This window comes from Vipera berus (genome assembly GCF_964194415.1).
Source record: "Vipera berus genome assembly, chromosome: 1".
NCBI classification, from domain to species: domain Eukaryota; kingdom Metazoa; phylum Chordata; class Lepidosauria; order Squamata; family Viperidae; genus Vipera; species Vipera berus.
This window is the reverse complement of record NC_138202.1, coordinates 190438055-190453253: the sequence shown is the minus strand read 5'-3', so window position 1 is coordinate 190453253 and position 15199 is coordinate 190438055. Positions and strand designations below refer to the sequence as shown.

At 40.6% G+C, this 15199-nt stretch overlaps 1 protein-coding gene across 5 annotated transcripts in view; it reads left to right on the top strand.

Moving 5' to 3' along the window:
- PCNT (pericentrin) overlaps positions 1 to 15199 on the top strand; it is a 111547-nt gene that overhangs the window by 62950 nt on the left and 33398 nt on the right. For all 5 annotated transcript variants that reach the window (XR_014024467.1, XR_014024468.1, XM_081312625.1 and 2 more), the window contains exons 28-30: positions 2223 to 2325; positions 3348 to 3508; positions 3878 to 4069. Coding sequence is in view for 3 of the 5 variants with exons in the window: in XM_081312625.1 (XP_081168751.1) it covers positions 2223 to 2325; positions 3348 to 3508; positions 3878 to 4069 (456 nt within the window). In the remaining 2 variants the exon portion in view is untranslated. The remainder of the gene's footprint in view (positions 1 to 2222; positions 2326 to 3347; positions 3509 to 3877; positions 4070 to 15199) is intronic.

The window sequence follows — 15199 nt, the reverse complement described above, 5'->3', positions numbered from 1 at the left end:
TTGTTTCCACGTGGGAAACTTTTAAAGGATTTCTCATGGAAGCCACATCATTAGTGCATTGGTTATTGGATGTAAAAGGTGATCAAAATGAAAAATTAACGATGGGAACAATTTAAGAGAGAGAGCCTTAAATCTACTTATGTCCTGGGGTTCACAAGAACAGGCAAAGGCATCTAATGAGTCATACTTTAGCAAGTGAATTCTCAAGGCAAGGTGAAGTGATATATAGTAGATGGAATCCAATGAAAGATGCTTAGTCGAGGCCTAGCAGGCATGGTTTGAATGAAGCAGATAAAATCTACTAGATCAGTCAGTATAATTTATTTGGGATGCTTAAGTCTTTTCTAATATAATAGAAGTTTCTTGCTTTAACAGAGAATTAAAACCATGTGAAGCTTTATGTAAGGTATGAAGAACTGTGGTATAATCTGACCCATACCAAAGAATCTGATTTCCCTGAAAAGAGTGCTGAGTTTTACAATTCAGATTTCTGTATGCTTGAAGAGATGTTGCATCTACCCGAGAGTCATCCTCTTAAGAAGAAAATTCTTCTCTTATTGGGAGTCTCTAAAAGAAAAATATTGAATTTCTCAGCCTATCTCTGCAAATTTGGATAGCCAGCACTTGAGACAACTATAAGAATAAAAAGTTAATAATTCAAGGAAATTAAGAATAAACAAAATATCTTGAGAAAATAGAAACTAGTTTTCCTGTCCTCTTGCTCTTGTATAATTTCCTCTCAAGCTGCTCAATTCTAATGAGGAAGTGGAATTGAAAAAGGACCAGGCACTCTGTTCCCGTCATATCACATGATGATCTGCACTCAGATAGCCATGTGTTTTGTCTTACAACATTTTGTGGAAAGTCTTTTTATTTATATGGCATGCTCCCTTTACACTGAAGGAAAATTATTATTATTATTAATTATTTTTGCAAGAAGCATGTGTGTTTTGTGAAGCCCGTTAATGTATTACTGATAGGAATTGTGGCGGGAGTAGCAGTTCTGTGCACAGTGAAGCTAGAGCTCTTACCTGAGGAGGGTTCTGAAGAGACCACTCACTTTTCTCATGTTCCAGGGCTTACTATTCAGTTGAATATTTTCCCCGTCTAAATGGATTTTTTCCTGACAGGAGTAAAAGTGGATTCTTGCAGTATTGAGTCTGCTGCTTCCAATGCTCAGCATGGAATTGAAGTATTTATCGGTGTATTTAAAAAAGACCTCCCTTCAGCAGAACTTCTCATGAGAACAAGAGTTTCTGTAGAAACCTAAGTTTTCCTCAAGTTGGGGTGCAAATATATCATTTAGTCACTGATAAGAGGATCAGTATTTCAGGGTTCCTTTGGGTACAATATAATATGACTTGTATGTAAAATATGTAGAATATTGCTTCAGAATATTCAGCAGTGGGGACTCATTTAATTCTTGAGTGCTTTTGTGCTTTGAAAAGATTCAACCTTTGCTGAAGGGTTGTACATATCTTGAATGTAGACGTTCACACATGTTTTCCTAGATTCAGTCCTGAACTTATATGGCCAATTTTTAGCAAGGACTAGCCATGTGTTTGCACAGCTAATACAATGTTAAATGTCTGTTTGGTCACATTAACACATAGCCTATAAAATGCTTAAAACATTATAGTGTACTATGAAAAAATGTTCAGAAATTAATGTTTCATATTGTTTCAGTCATATGGTTATGTGCAACTTGTGACTATAGTTACAGCAGTTTCCCTAGTCACTGGTCTATTTCAATGTTCACAATGTAGATTATGATTGATTTAGAGCTGTACAATTTGGGACCAGGCTTTCTGAAAGATAGGAAGATAATTTGGGGAGAATGTGGGAAAGGAACTTCTGGGGAGTTATTTTCAGAAATAGAAGTTCTCTGTTAAAAGAGTCCAGATGAATTTCATCTTTCCTAGTTTTTGCCCAGATATCCTAAGTCAAATATTTTAGGGCTTTTAAATGAATGTAGTTGCTGAAGCAACTTGTAACTGCTGGACTCTTTTTTTTAGCTATATTGGTAGTTGTGTTAATTTGGTTTTGATGTTAATTTATAATTTTTTGTTTAAAACAGCCCATTTAGATCTATTTTTAGAACAAAAGGAAGGAAACAGCATAAACGTGACTTATTAATTAAATAAATAAAAGCAAGAATGGTTGTAGATCAATCTTTAACATACCTAGGAATTCATTTCATTTTTCTGTATGAAATCTGATAGGTAAACAACCCTGAAGACTTCTCTCTGATGCCACCTGAGTTACAAGATGGTCTGAAAGTAACAATGTCCAGACTTCAAAGTGCAAGCACTGAATATGGAAGCAGTGAGTCATGGATACTAAAATTAACTTTGGAGCATTTGATGACAATATTTTGGGCTAAAGCATGAGGAATAATTTATAGGAACAAAACCTTTAAATAAGATAGTTAAGATAGAAGTTTTTTTTTCCACAATGAAAATATCCACAATGTCTAGTTAGCATGGCCAGTGACTTGGCTATATGGGAGATGAAATAAAGTGTATCTAGAGAGCAGCAGTTTAGAAAGTCATTTGAATAGAATTTAAATACAAAAAGCTAACAGCTAAAAGCAGTAGAAAATCTCGTTACCATTTGTTGCACTTGGCCCTCACAGACATTTTGCTTTTGGTTGCACTGTATGCCTTATTATGTTAATTATTATCTTAACAAGTTACATCAAAAATACAAAATGCAAAAAAAACCATAAAAGTAATTTAAAAAACAGAGAGAGGAAGGAAGGAAGGAATCCACTGATAGATATCCCATATCCATAAAATGTTAAATAATATTTAAATGTTTCTAAATAAAAGAATAACTGCTAATATATTATTGTAAAATATTATGAAATCTTTGCCAAACTTATTGCATTATTTTTTGATTAGTAGATAAAATTGTTTTTTTCAAAAACAGATAATTTGCTTATCACTTGATAGAGAATTAATGCTATTTTTCCAGTTTTTTCAAAATATTTCTGTTAGCAACACTCCAGGCCTGGCATAGCTATAATTCCTCATGATCAGATTCCTAGGTTTAAGGGCCTAATTTAACACAATATTATTATCTTTAACATTAAAGGATTTCTCCATAAATCTACTGCTATAAGTGAAAGTGAACAAAGTGCCAGCAAATAGCCTGACGTTTTTCTGAAAGTCCAAGTCATTCCAAGTGCAATTAGCTTTCCCCTTTATAAAGGAGGGTGAGTTAAACCTTTATAAAGGAGATAAACATGGCTAGTTACACAATTTAAATGAAATTCAGATGGTTAGACAACTGCGGATTCATTTGCAGCTCTGTTTCAATATCGTATTTAATACTCTATTTTTCAGATACTAGTTTAGATTTGATACTTCAGCTTAATCAGGTAGAGCCAGAAAATAAGGTATGCCAAAACAGCAATGTCATGGCTCCTCTGCAGAGTTTTGGAATGACTCCAGATGTCACTGCACCAACAGTAAAAGAAACAGAAATGTTGTCACAACAATTGAAGGTAATATCTCGCAAATAAATGGGTGATCTACTATCTATATGGAATAGCAATATTTTAAATAAGGTATTTATTGATTTCAATAGAAGATAGGATTTTAATAAAAGTTTTCCATTTACTCTGTCTTCTTTTTAGTAATTTTCTTACATATAAATTGTTGCTGGAGTTTAAATTCGTACTTTCTCCATCACAAAAGCCTGGACATGAAAATTAATAATAATAATAATTAAAAATCTCCTTCAAGGGCAGAGCATGTAGAAATCTTAATTTACAAATTTCAACATAGCAGAAAGTCAAACTTTCAGATGGTAAATGCCTTGTTAAGTGTTGACTTTCTGTTCTCATTAAGTAACATACTTCATTCCTTTTCAGAATGTGCTGAAGATGGTATATGACGAGAGTTACAAAATACTTGTTCTATCAGAAAAATCTCTACCTCTTGATGATGGTGATAAGATTCAACAAGCTCCATTGGTGGAAGGTTGGCAAAGAGAGAGACTAATCTTGGTTGATATAATACAATCACTGAAGAATTATCTGAAACAATCTAATAAAGAAAACAAGGTACATGGATAATATAATATTTTTGTTTACAGTTAGTCACTAATTATTAATGTGTATAATTAATATGTAATTAATTATTACATACAAAAAAGCATGAAAATTACAGTTGCCAGGTTTTTTTTGTAAAAGTTTTATGGTTTTTTCCCCCCATACATTCAATAATAATTTTTCAACAAAGGTGCTGAGTTTACATTCGCTAATACATATTTAATTCCTAATCCTTTATTCTTTCCTCTAGCCATTGATAAAATAAGTCCCAAGTTTGATAATATTAGATTTCTTCTTTTTCTTTCAGTCTCATAGTCAGTCTATCCATCTCTGCATTCTAGTATTTTTTTAATTATTTGTTCATTTGATGGTATTCCTTCATTTTTCCAGTATTGTGCAAATATAGTTCTTGCCGCTTTTGTAACATGCAAAATCAAATATATGCCTTGTTTGTTAGTCTTTTCTGGCATTATACCTAATAAAAAAAAGTTCAGGTTTAAAATCTACATGTTCTCCCAACATCTTTTCTAGCCAGGCATGTATCTTTTTCCAATAACTCTTACTTTGTCACATGTCCACCAAACATGATAATAAGTGCCTGACTTATGTTTACATTTCCAACATCTATATGACATATTTTTGAACATTTTTGCTAGTCTTGCTGGTGGCAAGTGCCATCTATAAAACATTTTGTATACTTTTTCTTTGTAGGAAGTTTACATTGTCAGTTTGTAGTTTCTTTCCCATAAATTTTGCCATTTTTCTAATTCCACAATGTATTCAAATCTTAACGTTTCTTTTTTCAATTTCAATTTTTTCAATTTTTATTATATTTGTATACCGCCCTTCTCCCGAAGGACTCAGGGCGGTGAACAGGGCACATATAAAAATACAGAGTACAAAAATTAAAAAAGAATTAAATAGGAGCCCGAGCTAAAACAATAGATAGTAATATAAAAATCCACAATAAAAACCCCAGCACATCCCCCATCAGGCCAGGCCGGCTTGTTCAAATAGGTCTTCAGACCGCGTCGGAAGGAGCGAAGGTCAGGTGCCATCCGGAGCTCAACCGGCAGCTGATTCCATAAAGCCGGGGCGCCCACAGAGAAGGCCCTCCCCCCTTTCACTTGTTCACTTTCCATTTTCAAAGTTAATAGAAAATTATACATTTTTTTAATTAGTTTCTCATCAGAAGTTAACAATGTCTTATCAAACACAGTTTGTTCCTCATAAAATCCATAGTTTAACATCTTTATCATATCTAGCTTGCATTTGTAAATGTGCCCATCATGATAAATTGATACCCTGATTTTCCATTTCTTGTTTAGATTTTAAATTCCCTTCAGAGTTTAGAATATCTCTGTATGTCCAGATTTTTTCAAAGTTCACTAAATTTGGGTGTACAAATGCTTCCATTGTTGATAACCACCCTGGAATTTTCAAATATATTTTACATTTTATTTTTCCCATGTTGTTAATGTATTTCATATATAGTGATTTTGGAAATATTTATGAACTTTATTTTTCCCGTACCATAAAAAAAGCATGCTACCCCAATTGTAAATCATGCCCCTCCAGATATAACAGCCTTTTATTTCTGAGAGCTATCCATTCTTTTACCCATGTTAATGCAGATGCTTGATAATATAGAACTCGCTCTGGTAAACCAAGATCTCCATTTTCCTTGGCATCTTGTAACATTTTCGTCTTAATTCTAGCTTTCTTTCCTTGCCAAATAAATTTCAAGATTAATAAATTTAAGTCTTCAAAGAATTTTTTCTCAAGTTTTATAAGTATTGTTTGGAATAAGAATAAGATTTTCTATAGTATGTTCATTTTCACTGTAGCAATTATTCCTAATAGTAACAATTGCTTCTATCCATGTATTTGAGAGTTTAGCCTCCAACAAAAGTTCATTGCAAACATCTTTCAGCAGTTTACTTAGTATATCTTGTAAAACTTTATATAACTCCGCCGGTAGTCCATCTGGCCCCGGTGTTTTCTCGTTTTTTTGTCGTCTTATGGCCTATGTTATTTCCATCATTGTTATTTTTTCCTCTAACATAATCTTACGGGTTTCTGAAATTTTTGGGAGATTATTTTCTTCCAGATATTGAATGATTCTCTTGGAATTTCTTCTATGTCATACAGTTTCTTGTAATATTCTTTAATTATCTTTTTTATTTCTTCATTTTTAAATTGTAGGGAACCTTTTTCATCTACTAAGTTATTTATTATTTTCTTCTTCTGTTTTTTAAGTTTATAAGCTAACCATCTTCCTGATTTATTTGCATTTTCAAAAAAGTTTGTTTTGTTCTTTTTATTTGCTGTGCCAATTTTTCTGAATCCAACAGATTTAATTTGTGTTTTATTGTTTCCATTTCTCTTTTCAGAATCTTCTTTTGCAGGTTCATTTGCAGTTCTGATTCTAATTTTTCAAATTTTTCCTTTAAAAGTATATATTGCTTACCTTTTCTCTTTGTTTTTTGTCATGTATTATATAGGTATACCTCTAAAGCAGACATGTCAAACACAAGGCCCGGGGGCCGGATCCGGCCCACGAAGTGGTTTCATGCGGCCCGCGAAGCCATCCTGGAAACAGTGAGGGAACGGCCCCCACTGCCTTGGCCCTGGCCCAGAGACCCTCCTTCTGCCAGAGACCCTCAGATCTGTCCCACTCCTGCCCAGGTCCCCATAGGCACCCTTGATGCGAACGATGTAGAGCTGGCCACGCCCACCCAGTAGGCCATACACACTCTGGCCACGCCCACCCAGTAGGCCACGCCCACCCTGGCCATACCCACTCGGCCCCCTGAGGGCAACCGCAATGCTGATGCGGCCCTCAATGAAATTGAGTTTGACACCCCTGCTCTAAAGTATGCTTTGGCTGTATCCCATACATTTTGTAATGTTGTATCTTCTTTTTTGTTTTCTTTGGGGGAAAAAAACTCCATTTCTTTTTTTGCTAGTTCTATAAATTCTCTTTCTGTTAATATAGATTGGTTCAAAGTCCATCTTGATTTTTTTTGTATTCCTCTCCATGTCACTTTTAAAGGGATGTGATCTGCCCATGTACCTGGTTTTATCTCTGTTTCCTGCATATTTGTCCTCAGTTCAGATGTCATCCAGATCCTGTCGATTCTGGACCAGGATTTTTGACTGTTTGAATAAAATGTGTATTGTAATTTTCCTGGATTGATTTCCCTCAAAACATCTTGTACTCCAATTTCTTCTATCATATTAAAAAAGGTCTTAAGTAATCTTTTTCTTCCAGTTTTTCCTGTTTTACTACTTTTATAATCTAATGTCCCATCCACTATCGCATTAAAGTCTCCTACTAAACAAATGTTTTGATACTCCATTTCTTTTATTTTTCTATGGAGATTTTGATAGAATTCTTACTGGTTATTATTTGGTGCGTAGATTACTACCAGCAATGTTTGTTTTTATATAAGTATATTTCTACCATCACAATTCTTCCTTCTTCATCTGAATAAATCATTTTAGAATCTATTGTCTCTTTAATATATACAGCAACACCTCTTTTTTTCTGTTGTGCTGATGCATAGTAAAGTTTCCCAATTTTGGGGTATTCCAACAGCTTATAATATTGTCTTTTTATATGTGTCTCTTACAGACAAATTATATCTATATTTAATTTCTGTAGTTTTCTAAACATTTTGTTTCTTTTTGATGGGGAGTTTAGTCCATTTTTATTCACTGAAAAAATTCCATTTTCTTTCTCCATTTCAATTATTTATATTTAAGTCTAGTCAATCTTGTAATCCTCTATTCTCCTGCGGTTCCTTCACTAACTTGATCAAATTTCTCTTTCAGTTCTCCTGTTTGTATAATTACTTCTTCAGTTGCTTCTTCAATTTGTTTCTGATCTTTTTTCTCCTCTTGTTGATGTTGCACTCCTTCATCTAAGAATGCTAATTTCTTTCATCAAAATCTTCTGCTTTCCAAACTGAATCCAATCAGTATCTTGTATTATTCCAGTTAATTAAAATCCCTTCTGGCATTAACCATCTGAAATTTATGCCTTTTGCAATCAGCTTTGTAGTTAGGAAATGATGTTGTCTTCGAGTATCTCTTACTCTCTGGGTATCTGCTTTAACACCACAATTTTTTTATTCTCGTAACGGCTAATCTCTAACTTTTCTCAGTATTTTATCTCTTGTTGTTTTCTTTATAAATCTTACGTGCACTTCTCTTGGTAGTTTATATTTCCTTGCATAGCTTGAATTCATTCAAAATATTTCATCTATCTCCATTTGCATCTCTGCTCTGTCTCCTTTCAAGGCCTCTGCCAGGAGATCAATAATCACAAGTGCTATATTTTCTTCTCTGTCTTCAGGAATATTTTGAAATCTTAAGTAGTGTTCTGCTTTCTCCATTTCTAAGATCGCCACCGCTCCTTCTAGATTTTGATTTGTTTGTTCTAAATTTTAATTTTCTTGTATTACTACTTCCATTTTTTGTCAATATCATCTGATTTATTTTCCGTTTTCTGAATTCTTTGTTCATTTTTAACAATCATTTGGTGGTGGACTTCAAATTGTGTCTTTATGTCCGATATTTGTCTCGTTGTGGTTTTTTTTATATTGATTCTTGAATTAATTTTAATGTAGTTTGCATCTCATTTTGAGCAGTGCTTATTTTCTCACACCGCAACATTGTTTCGATAGATCCCTGGCTTGTTGGACTAGATCAGGGGTAGGCAACCTTGGCTCTTTTATGACTCGTGGACTTCAACTCCCAGAATTCCTGTGCCAGCCATGCTGGTTCAGGAATTCTGGGAGTTGAAGTCCATGAGTCATAAAAGTGCCAAGGTTGTTTACCCCTGGGCTAGATGTTCCAACAGAGGGTGCAGAGGAAGTCTTTTTCATAAGTCTGGTGAGGTTTGATGTACTCATTTTTCAAGCCAACCATCTTAGGCTAAAATCCAAACTGTAAAAGGAGCCAACTACTTTAGGCTAAATCCCAATATCTCAAGGAGAGAAAACAAAGTAAAAAAAGAAAAAAAAGCCAACTATCTTAGGCTAAAATCCAACCAAAAAGAACAAGCCAACTACTTTAGGCTAAATCCAAATCCTCCAGTCGAGTCACAGATGTAAAACGCCCGTTGTCTCCAAGTAATTCCTGTTTTGGTTATATCCAGAGTCAACAGATATAATTGTAGAAAGTCTTTTCACTTATAAACTCACACAAAGGGACTTTGTTTACACCAGGTGTTGTTTCAAGGTCAAACACTTTCAGGTTCTTTTAGTATTACTGTAATATCTCTTTTCACCACTAGATGTCCTCGTACACTGTTTTCTCAATATCTGGTTTTAAAAGATTATAACAACTTTTTCTTTTAAAGTTCTTTATAGGTTATTTACCCTAGAAATTATATCTACCGTATATACTTGAGTATAAGCCGAATTTTTCAGCCCACTTTTCGGGCTGAAAAAATCCACTTCGGCTTATACTCCAGTGAACAAAAAAAAAAGAACTGTCCCTTCGTTCGGAACAGGCTGCTGAGAGAAGGGAGCGGCAGAGCCTTGCAGAGCTGGCGGCAGTCCAGCGTTGTTTCTCCCCCTCGTGCGTGCGTGTGTGTGTCAGACCCACGGGAATGGCTGGTAGGGAAGCGGCATTCCGGCATTCCCCCCCTTCCTGTGTGTCGAGCCCACGGGGCTTGACACACAGAGAAACGCAAATGCCGGACTGCCGCCACCTTTACTAGCCATTCCTGCGGGTCTGACACACACACACACACACACACGCACGAGGGGGAGAAACAACGCTGGACTGCCGCCACCTCTGCCAGCCCTGCCAGCCTCTGCCGCCCCGGCGTTGGTGGTCGAGCTCTTCGGAGCCGGCAGAGAATCTCCCGCAGGAGGAGGTCGCGGCTTTCTCTCTTGCTTCGGACTGCAAGGATTTAAACTCCAGGAACAAATCCCGATGGAAGTTTTTTTTAAAAAAATACTCCTCCGGGTCGGACAGGGGACCGAGGCTGAGGTCTAGGGGTAGTGGGGGGGGGCTCGCGGACATATATGGGCTCAAGTGGAAGCCAAGCAGCCCTCCTGAATCTGGGCTTCTGGACGGAGCAGCCGGTGGTGCGTTTCAAAAAGCAGAAAAGTTGGATTTTGAACATTTCAGCAGCGCATCTGCACCCGCTGCTTTTAGAAAGTACGAGGACCGGCAACTCCACTTCTCAGCTGATGCAGCGGGAGGCCCAGCCTCTCTTCAAACTCAGCGCCCGTGGCGGGGCTGGATCCGCCACCGGAAAGACTCTCGGGTGGCGCTTCCATGACGCAGTCGAAGCGCTTCGCTCCGCACACGGAAGGAAAAAGATCGGCCCTCCAGCCGCGACCCGTCCGGCGGGCACTCCTGCTTTGCGGCTCTCGACGTCGCTGCCGGGAAGCCTCCGCAGTCGTGGAGGAGCGAAAGACAGTGGCGGCACCTCCCCACGGCGGAGGCTCCCCGGCGTGTCCCTGCACCGGTCTCCCCCGCCGGCCGTGGGTCAAGCAGGCTACGCTTCCCCGGGCGCTGCAACGGCACCCGTTTTCCCTGGCGAGTTTTCCCTACCTGGCCCCTGCAGAATCGCAGCGGCGCCCCTGGAGAAGCCTACCCCGAGGCTGCGGCCGATTTTTCCTTCTCCAGGCCTCTGCCGCCCAGAGCGTTGTTTCTCCCCCTTGTGCGTGCGTGTGTGTGTGTGTGTCAGACAGAAACGGGCGGCAGAGGCTCGGAGAGGAGTTAGGGTACACCGGGACTCCCAGGCGCGGACCTGGGTGTCCTTTTTCGCAGCTTGCCAAGCGGTCGGGAGCCGCGACTTTTTGCTTCTGCGCGACTCTTGGGAAGACGCAGAGGGTCCTCTGGCAAAAGCAGATGCGCCCTGGCCGGCCGGGCGCTTCTTTGCTTTCTTTTCCAATCCCCTCCCCCAAAATGTATTGTGGTCGGTATTTGGCGACCGAGTCCAGTGGCTTTTGCTGCTCTTGAGGAGGAGGAGGAGGAGGAAGAGGAGGAGGACAGGTGAAAAGGCCGAGGCTTTGTTATGCGCTGGATGCTCTGGCTTCCCCCCCTCCCTGCCTGTACAACAGGTAGCGATGTCAGAAGCCGGGAAAAGCAGCGCGCCGAGTCCCGGCCGAGGCGACGCTTTTGTTCTCCTCGCCTGGATGCGCTTCCAAAAGTGAAAGGAAAGAGGCTTCACCCAAAACTTGCTTCCCGTTTTCCTCCCCTTCCCCCCTTTTCCCTTTCTCCCTCCTCCCAGCGCAGCGCTTTGAGTAGTAGCCCTTCCACTCCCTGGCTCCCATCCCGGGTTCTTGAAAGCCCCGGTTTTCGTCCTTGGGTTCGGGAAGAGGACTCCCGGCACCCACCCGGCCGAATTGCGAGGGGAGATCGTTCTCCGCGCCTGTCAAAGGGGACCCAAACAAAGAGGTGCATTTGCCGGAAACAACGATCGGAGGGATTCCCCTTGCCTCCTCTGCCTCCATGAAGATTTGTTTTTCTGGGAGGCTCACTTAGAGGGAAGTTTTGAACTGGAAGCCAGGGATGAGGCGAGAAACCAACAGCCTGCGTCCGTCTCTCTCTTTATGTATATTTCTGTATATATCTTATCTCGGGATCTAGACCTTTCGAAGGAGAAGGGGCGGCTGGAGTTCGTGAGTTGCTGTGGGACCCAAGGGTTGGGGGAAGAGAGATGGGAGGGAAAAGGGGAGAAACCTGCCGCTGGCTAGTTCTTTGTCTGATCGGGGAGCCTGAACAAAAGAGGAAACTCGGTTGAACTCTTCATCTCCCTGTCTGCCTTATCTGGTCTTTCAAGAGGAGGGTATTCCTTTCACTTCTTGAACTTTCCCAAAGACTTGCAAACTTTTCCAACCATTACTTCCAAGGATCTTTGATTTTTATTTTTCCCCTTGCAACCTAGAGGAAAAGGAAGGTGAGCTGTTGATCTAAGTTTCTCTCTTCTTCCTTTGTAATTAAACTGGAAGTTTTACGTGTGGAAGGGGTAATCTGATTTTTCCTTCTCCAGGCCTCTGCTGCCCAGAGCGTTGTTTCTCCCCCTCGTGCGTGCGTGTGTGTGTGTGTGTGTGTCAGACAGAAACGGGCGGCAGAGGCCTGGAGAAGGAAAAATCGGCCGCAGCCTCGGGGTAGGCTTCTCCAGGGGCGCCGCCACGATTCTGCAGGGGCCAGGTAGGGAAAACTCGCCGGGGAAAACGGGTGCCGTTGCAGCGCCCGGGGAAGCATAGCCTGCTTGACCCACGGCTTCCCGCTGCATCAGCCGAGAAGTGGAGTTGCCGGTCCTCGTACTTTCTAAAAGCAGCGGGTGCAGATGCGCTGCTGAAATGTTCAAAATCCAACTTTTCTGCTTTTTGAAACGCACCACCGGCTGCTCCGTCCAGAAGCCCAGATTCGGGAGGGCTGCTTGGCTTCCACTTGAGCCCATCTATGTCCGCGAGCCCCCCCCACTACCCCTATACCTCAGCCTCGGTCCCCTGTCCGACCCGGAGGAGTATTTTTTTAAAAAAAACTTCCATCGGGATTTGTTCCTGGAGTTTAAATCCTTGCAGTCCGAAGCAAGAGAGAAAGCCGCGACCTCCTCCTGCGGGAGATTCTCTGCCGGCTCCGAAGAGCTCAACCACCAACGCCGGGGCGGCAGAGGCTTGCAGGGCTGGCAGAGGTGGCGGCAGTCCAGCGTTGTTTCTCCCCCTCGTGCGTGTGTGTGTGTGTGTGTGTGTGTGTGTGTCAGACCCGCAGGAATGGCTAGTAAAGGTGGCGGCAGTCCGGCATTTGTGTTTCTCTGTGTGTCAAGCCCCGTGGGCCCGACACACAGGAGGGGGGGGGGAACGCCGCTTCCTTACCAGCCATTCCCGCGGGTCTGACACACGCACGCATGCATGAGGGGGGGAAACGCTGGACTGCCGCCACCTCTACCAGCCGTTCCCGCAGGTCTCACACACACACACACACACGCACGAGGAGGGAAACAACGCTTGACTGCCGCCTCCCTAGCAGACCTTTCCTGCGGGATGTGCTGCCAGGAAGCCTGGCAGCCTGATGAGCGGGCCCTGCGAACCGCAGCCGAGCCAGCTCCGGGATGCTGCCAGAGTCAACAAGCGGCTCGTCATGGCACAGAATATAGATATGTTGCTAAGAAGGGGCCAAGCTTATACTTATACTCGGCTTATACTCGAGTCAATAACTTTTCCAGTTTTTGGGGGTAAAATTAGGGGTCTCGGCTTATACTCGAGTCGGCTTATACTCAAGTATATACGGTATTTTTTTTTTCCACATCCTGTAGGTTAAGCAGTCTTTTGAGTCAATCAAGTTCAATTTTTAAGAGTTGTTTTATCATCCTTAAAATCCTTCCGTCTCCTGTAGTTGTTCGCCACTTTTAACTCTCTTCTCCCCTAGTTCTTCTGGGGTCTTTACTTCATAGCTCTTCCCAATCAGGGGGTCAACATTTCTAGGTCCAAAAGGAAAAGGAATGAAAGAGCAGGCTCACCCAGTTTCAGCATGCTGTTGACAATCAGCTGTTTAGCGGCTCCTCACTTTTCTTTCGGCTGGCGATGACTTGGGCTGTCTGGGCTTACCAGGCAGCCTTTCCTCCGTCCTTTTGGAGGGTTTATTCAGTCCATCTGGACCAACCGCCATCTGGTCCGGACTCCTGAGGCATCCCTCCTCCTTCGTTGCCCCTCCAGGAGCCCCAGCTTCTTCCACCTGTCTCATCAAACACCAGACTGGAAAAGTTGCCTAGTGTTTGCCTTCATATGTATCTAGTTCTTCCCAAGAATCTAGGATGTCATAATGTATTAGTATAGTTACCGTATATGTAGATCTAAACAGTGTGGCCTTGAATGAAAATAATTTACACTTATAAAGCAGGGATAAAGTCCTTCAGGAGATAGGGCGGCATATAAGTCCCAATAATAAATAAATAATAATAAAGACTTCCAGCTAATAATTTTACCTATGAAACCCATTCTTACAGAAATTCAGGTTACAAAGGACTATTGCTTTACCTTCAATAGTCCTTTGTGACCTGAATTTCTTTAAGAACTAAAGAAAAAATGTTGTAATTGCCTGAAAACTAGTCAGATTGATAAGATATAACAAATCACTAATGACCTCATGGAAATTTAGCTCTCACTAGAATAGTTAATCCCGTGTCTACTTGGGATTAAACAATTATGATCTATATGGGCAAGTTGTCAGAAATAAAAAATTTTCCAACCTTCTTTCATGTACAAAAGCCTTGAAAAGCTTGAACATTTTTGGCACAAGTTGCTTTGGACTGAGAAAAACTGAACTGTTCATCCAGTAAACTTTGCCAATCATTGAAAATGCAGCTGCTGTAGGAGTGGTATAGCAGTCAATCGCACAGGAAACACTACAATGGAAGGAAGAATGAATTCAGTTATATAAATATAACTGATATAAATATGATTTAAAAAAAATACCAAGGATTAGGGCAGGGGTCTTCAAACTTGGCCCTTTTATGACTTGTGGACTTCAACTGCCAGAATTCCTCAGCCAGGCAAGCTGGCTGAGGAATTCTGGGAGTTGAAGTCCACAAGTCATAGAGAAATGTCAGTATTAATTATCAGGTCTGCCTCCATTCAAATCCTAAGAAAGAAAAAACCCAACTCCAAGGAGGTACCTTTACTAAGAATGAATTGATAGCAGCAAAAGCAAGGCAAGATCTGAGTAAAAACCACGTGAAAGTTACACATTGAAAGTTTCCCCATAGCCCTCCCTCCATGGTCCGATCCCTGCAGACCAATCAGCATCCAGCATGATGTTATGAGAAATCCTTTCAGCAGATGGCCTTGATGGAGTCTAAACATGTCCACTCTGATGATGAGTCATCCTCCCTTCCAATTCTTACATCAGCTCACTTCCGCAAGTGGGCAAACTGCAAGCAGGAAATCCGGGTGACATTAACTTTGTATCATGTATGGGTTGTACCAACCTCCATTTTTTAAGAATGCACTGAAACATACAATTAGACTAAATGTCTAAACTTTTGCCTGCAACGGTAAAGTGAAATGATTTTCAACTGCCATTCTGCTCACTAATATTACACTTGAAGCAGACTGCTATTTTTTTTCAGTATTTTATTTCTAAAAAAAATTAGTCTGGAAATCACATACC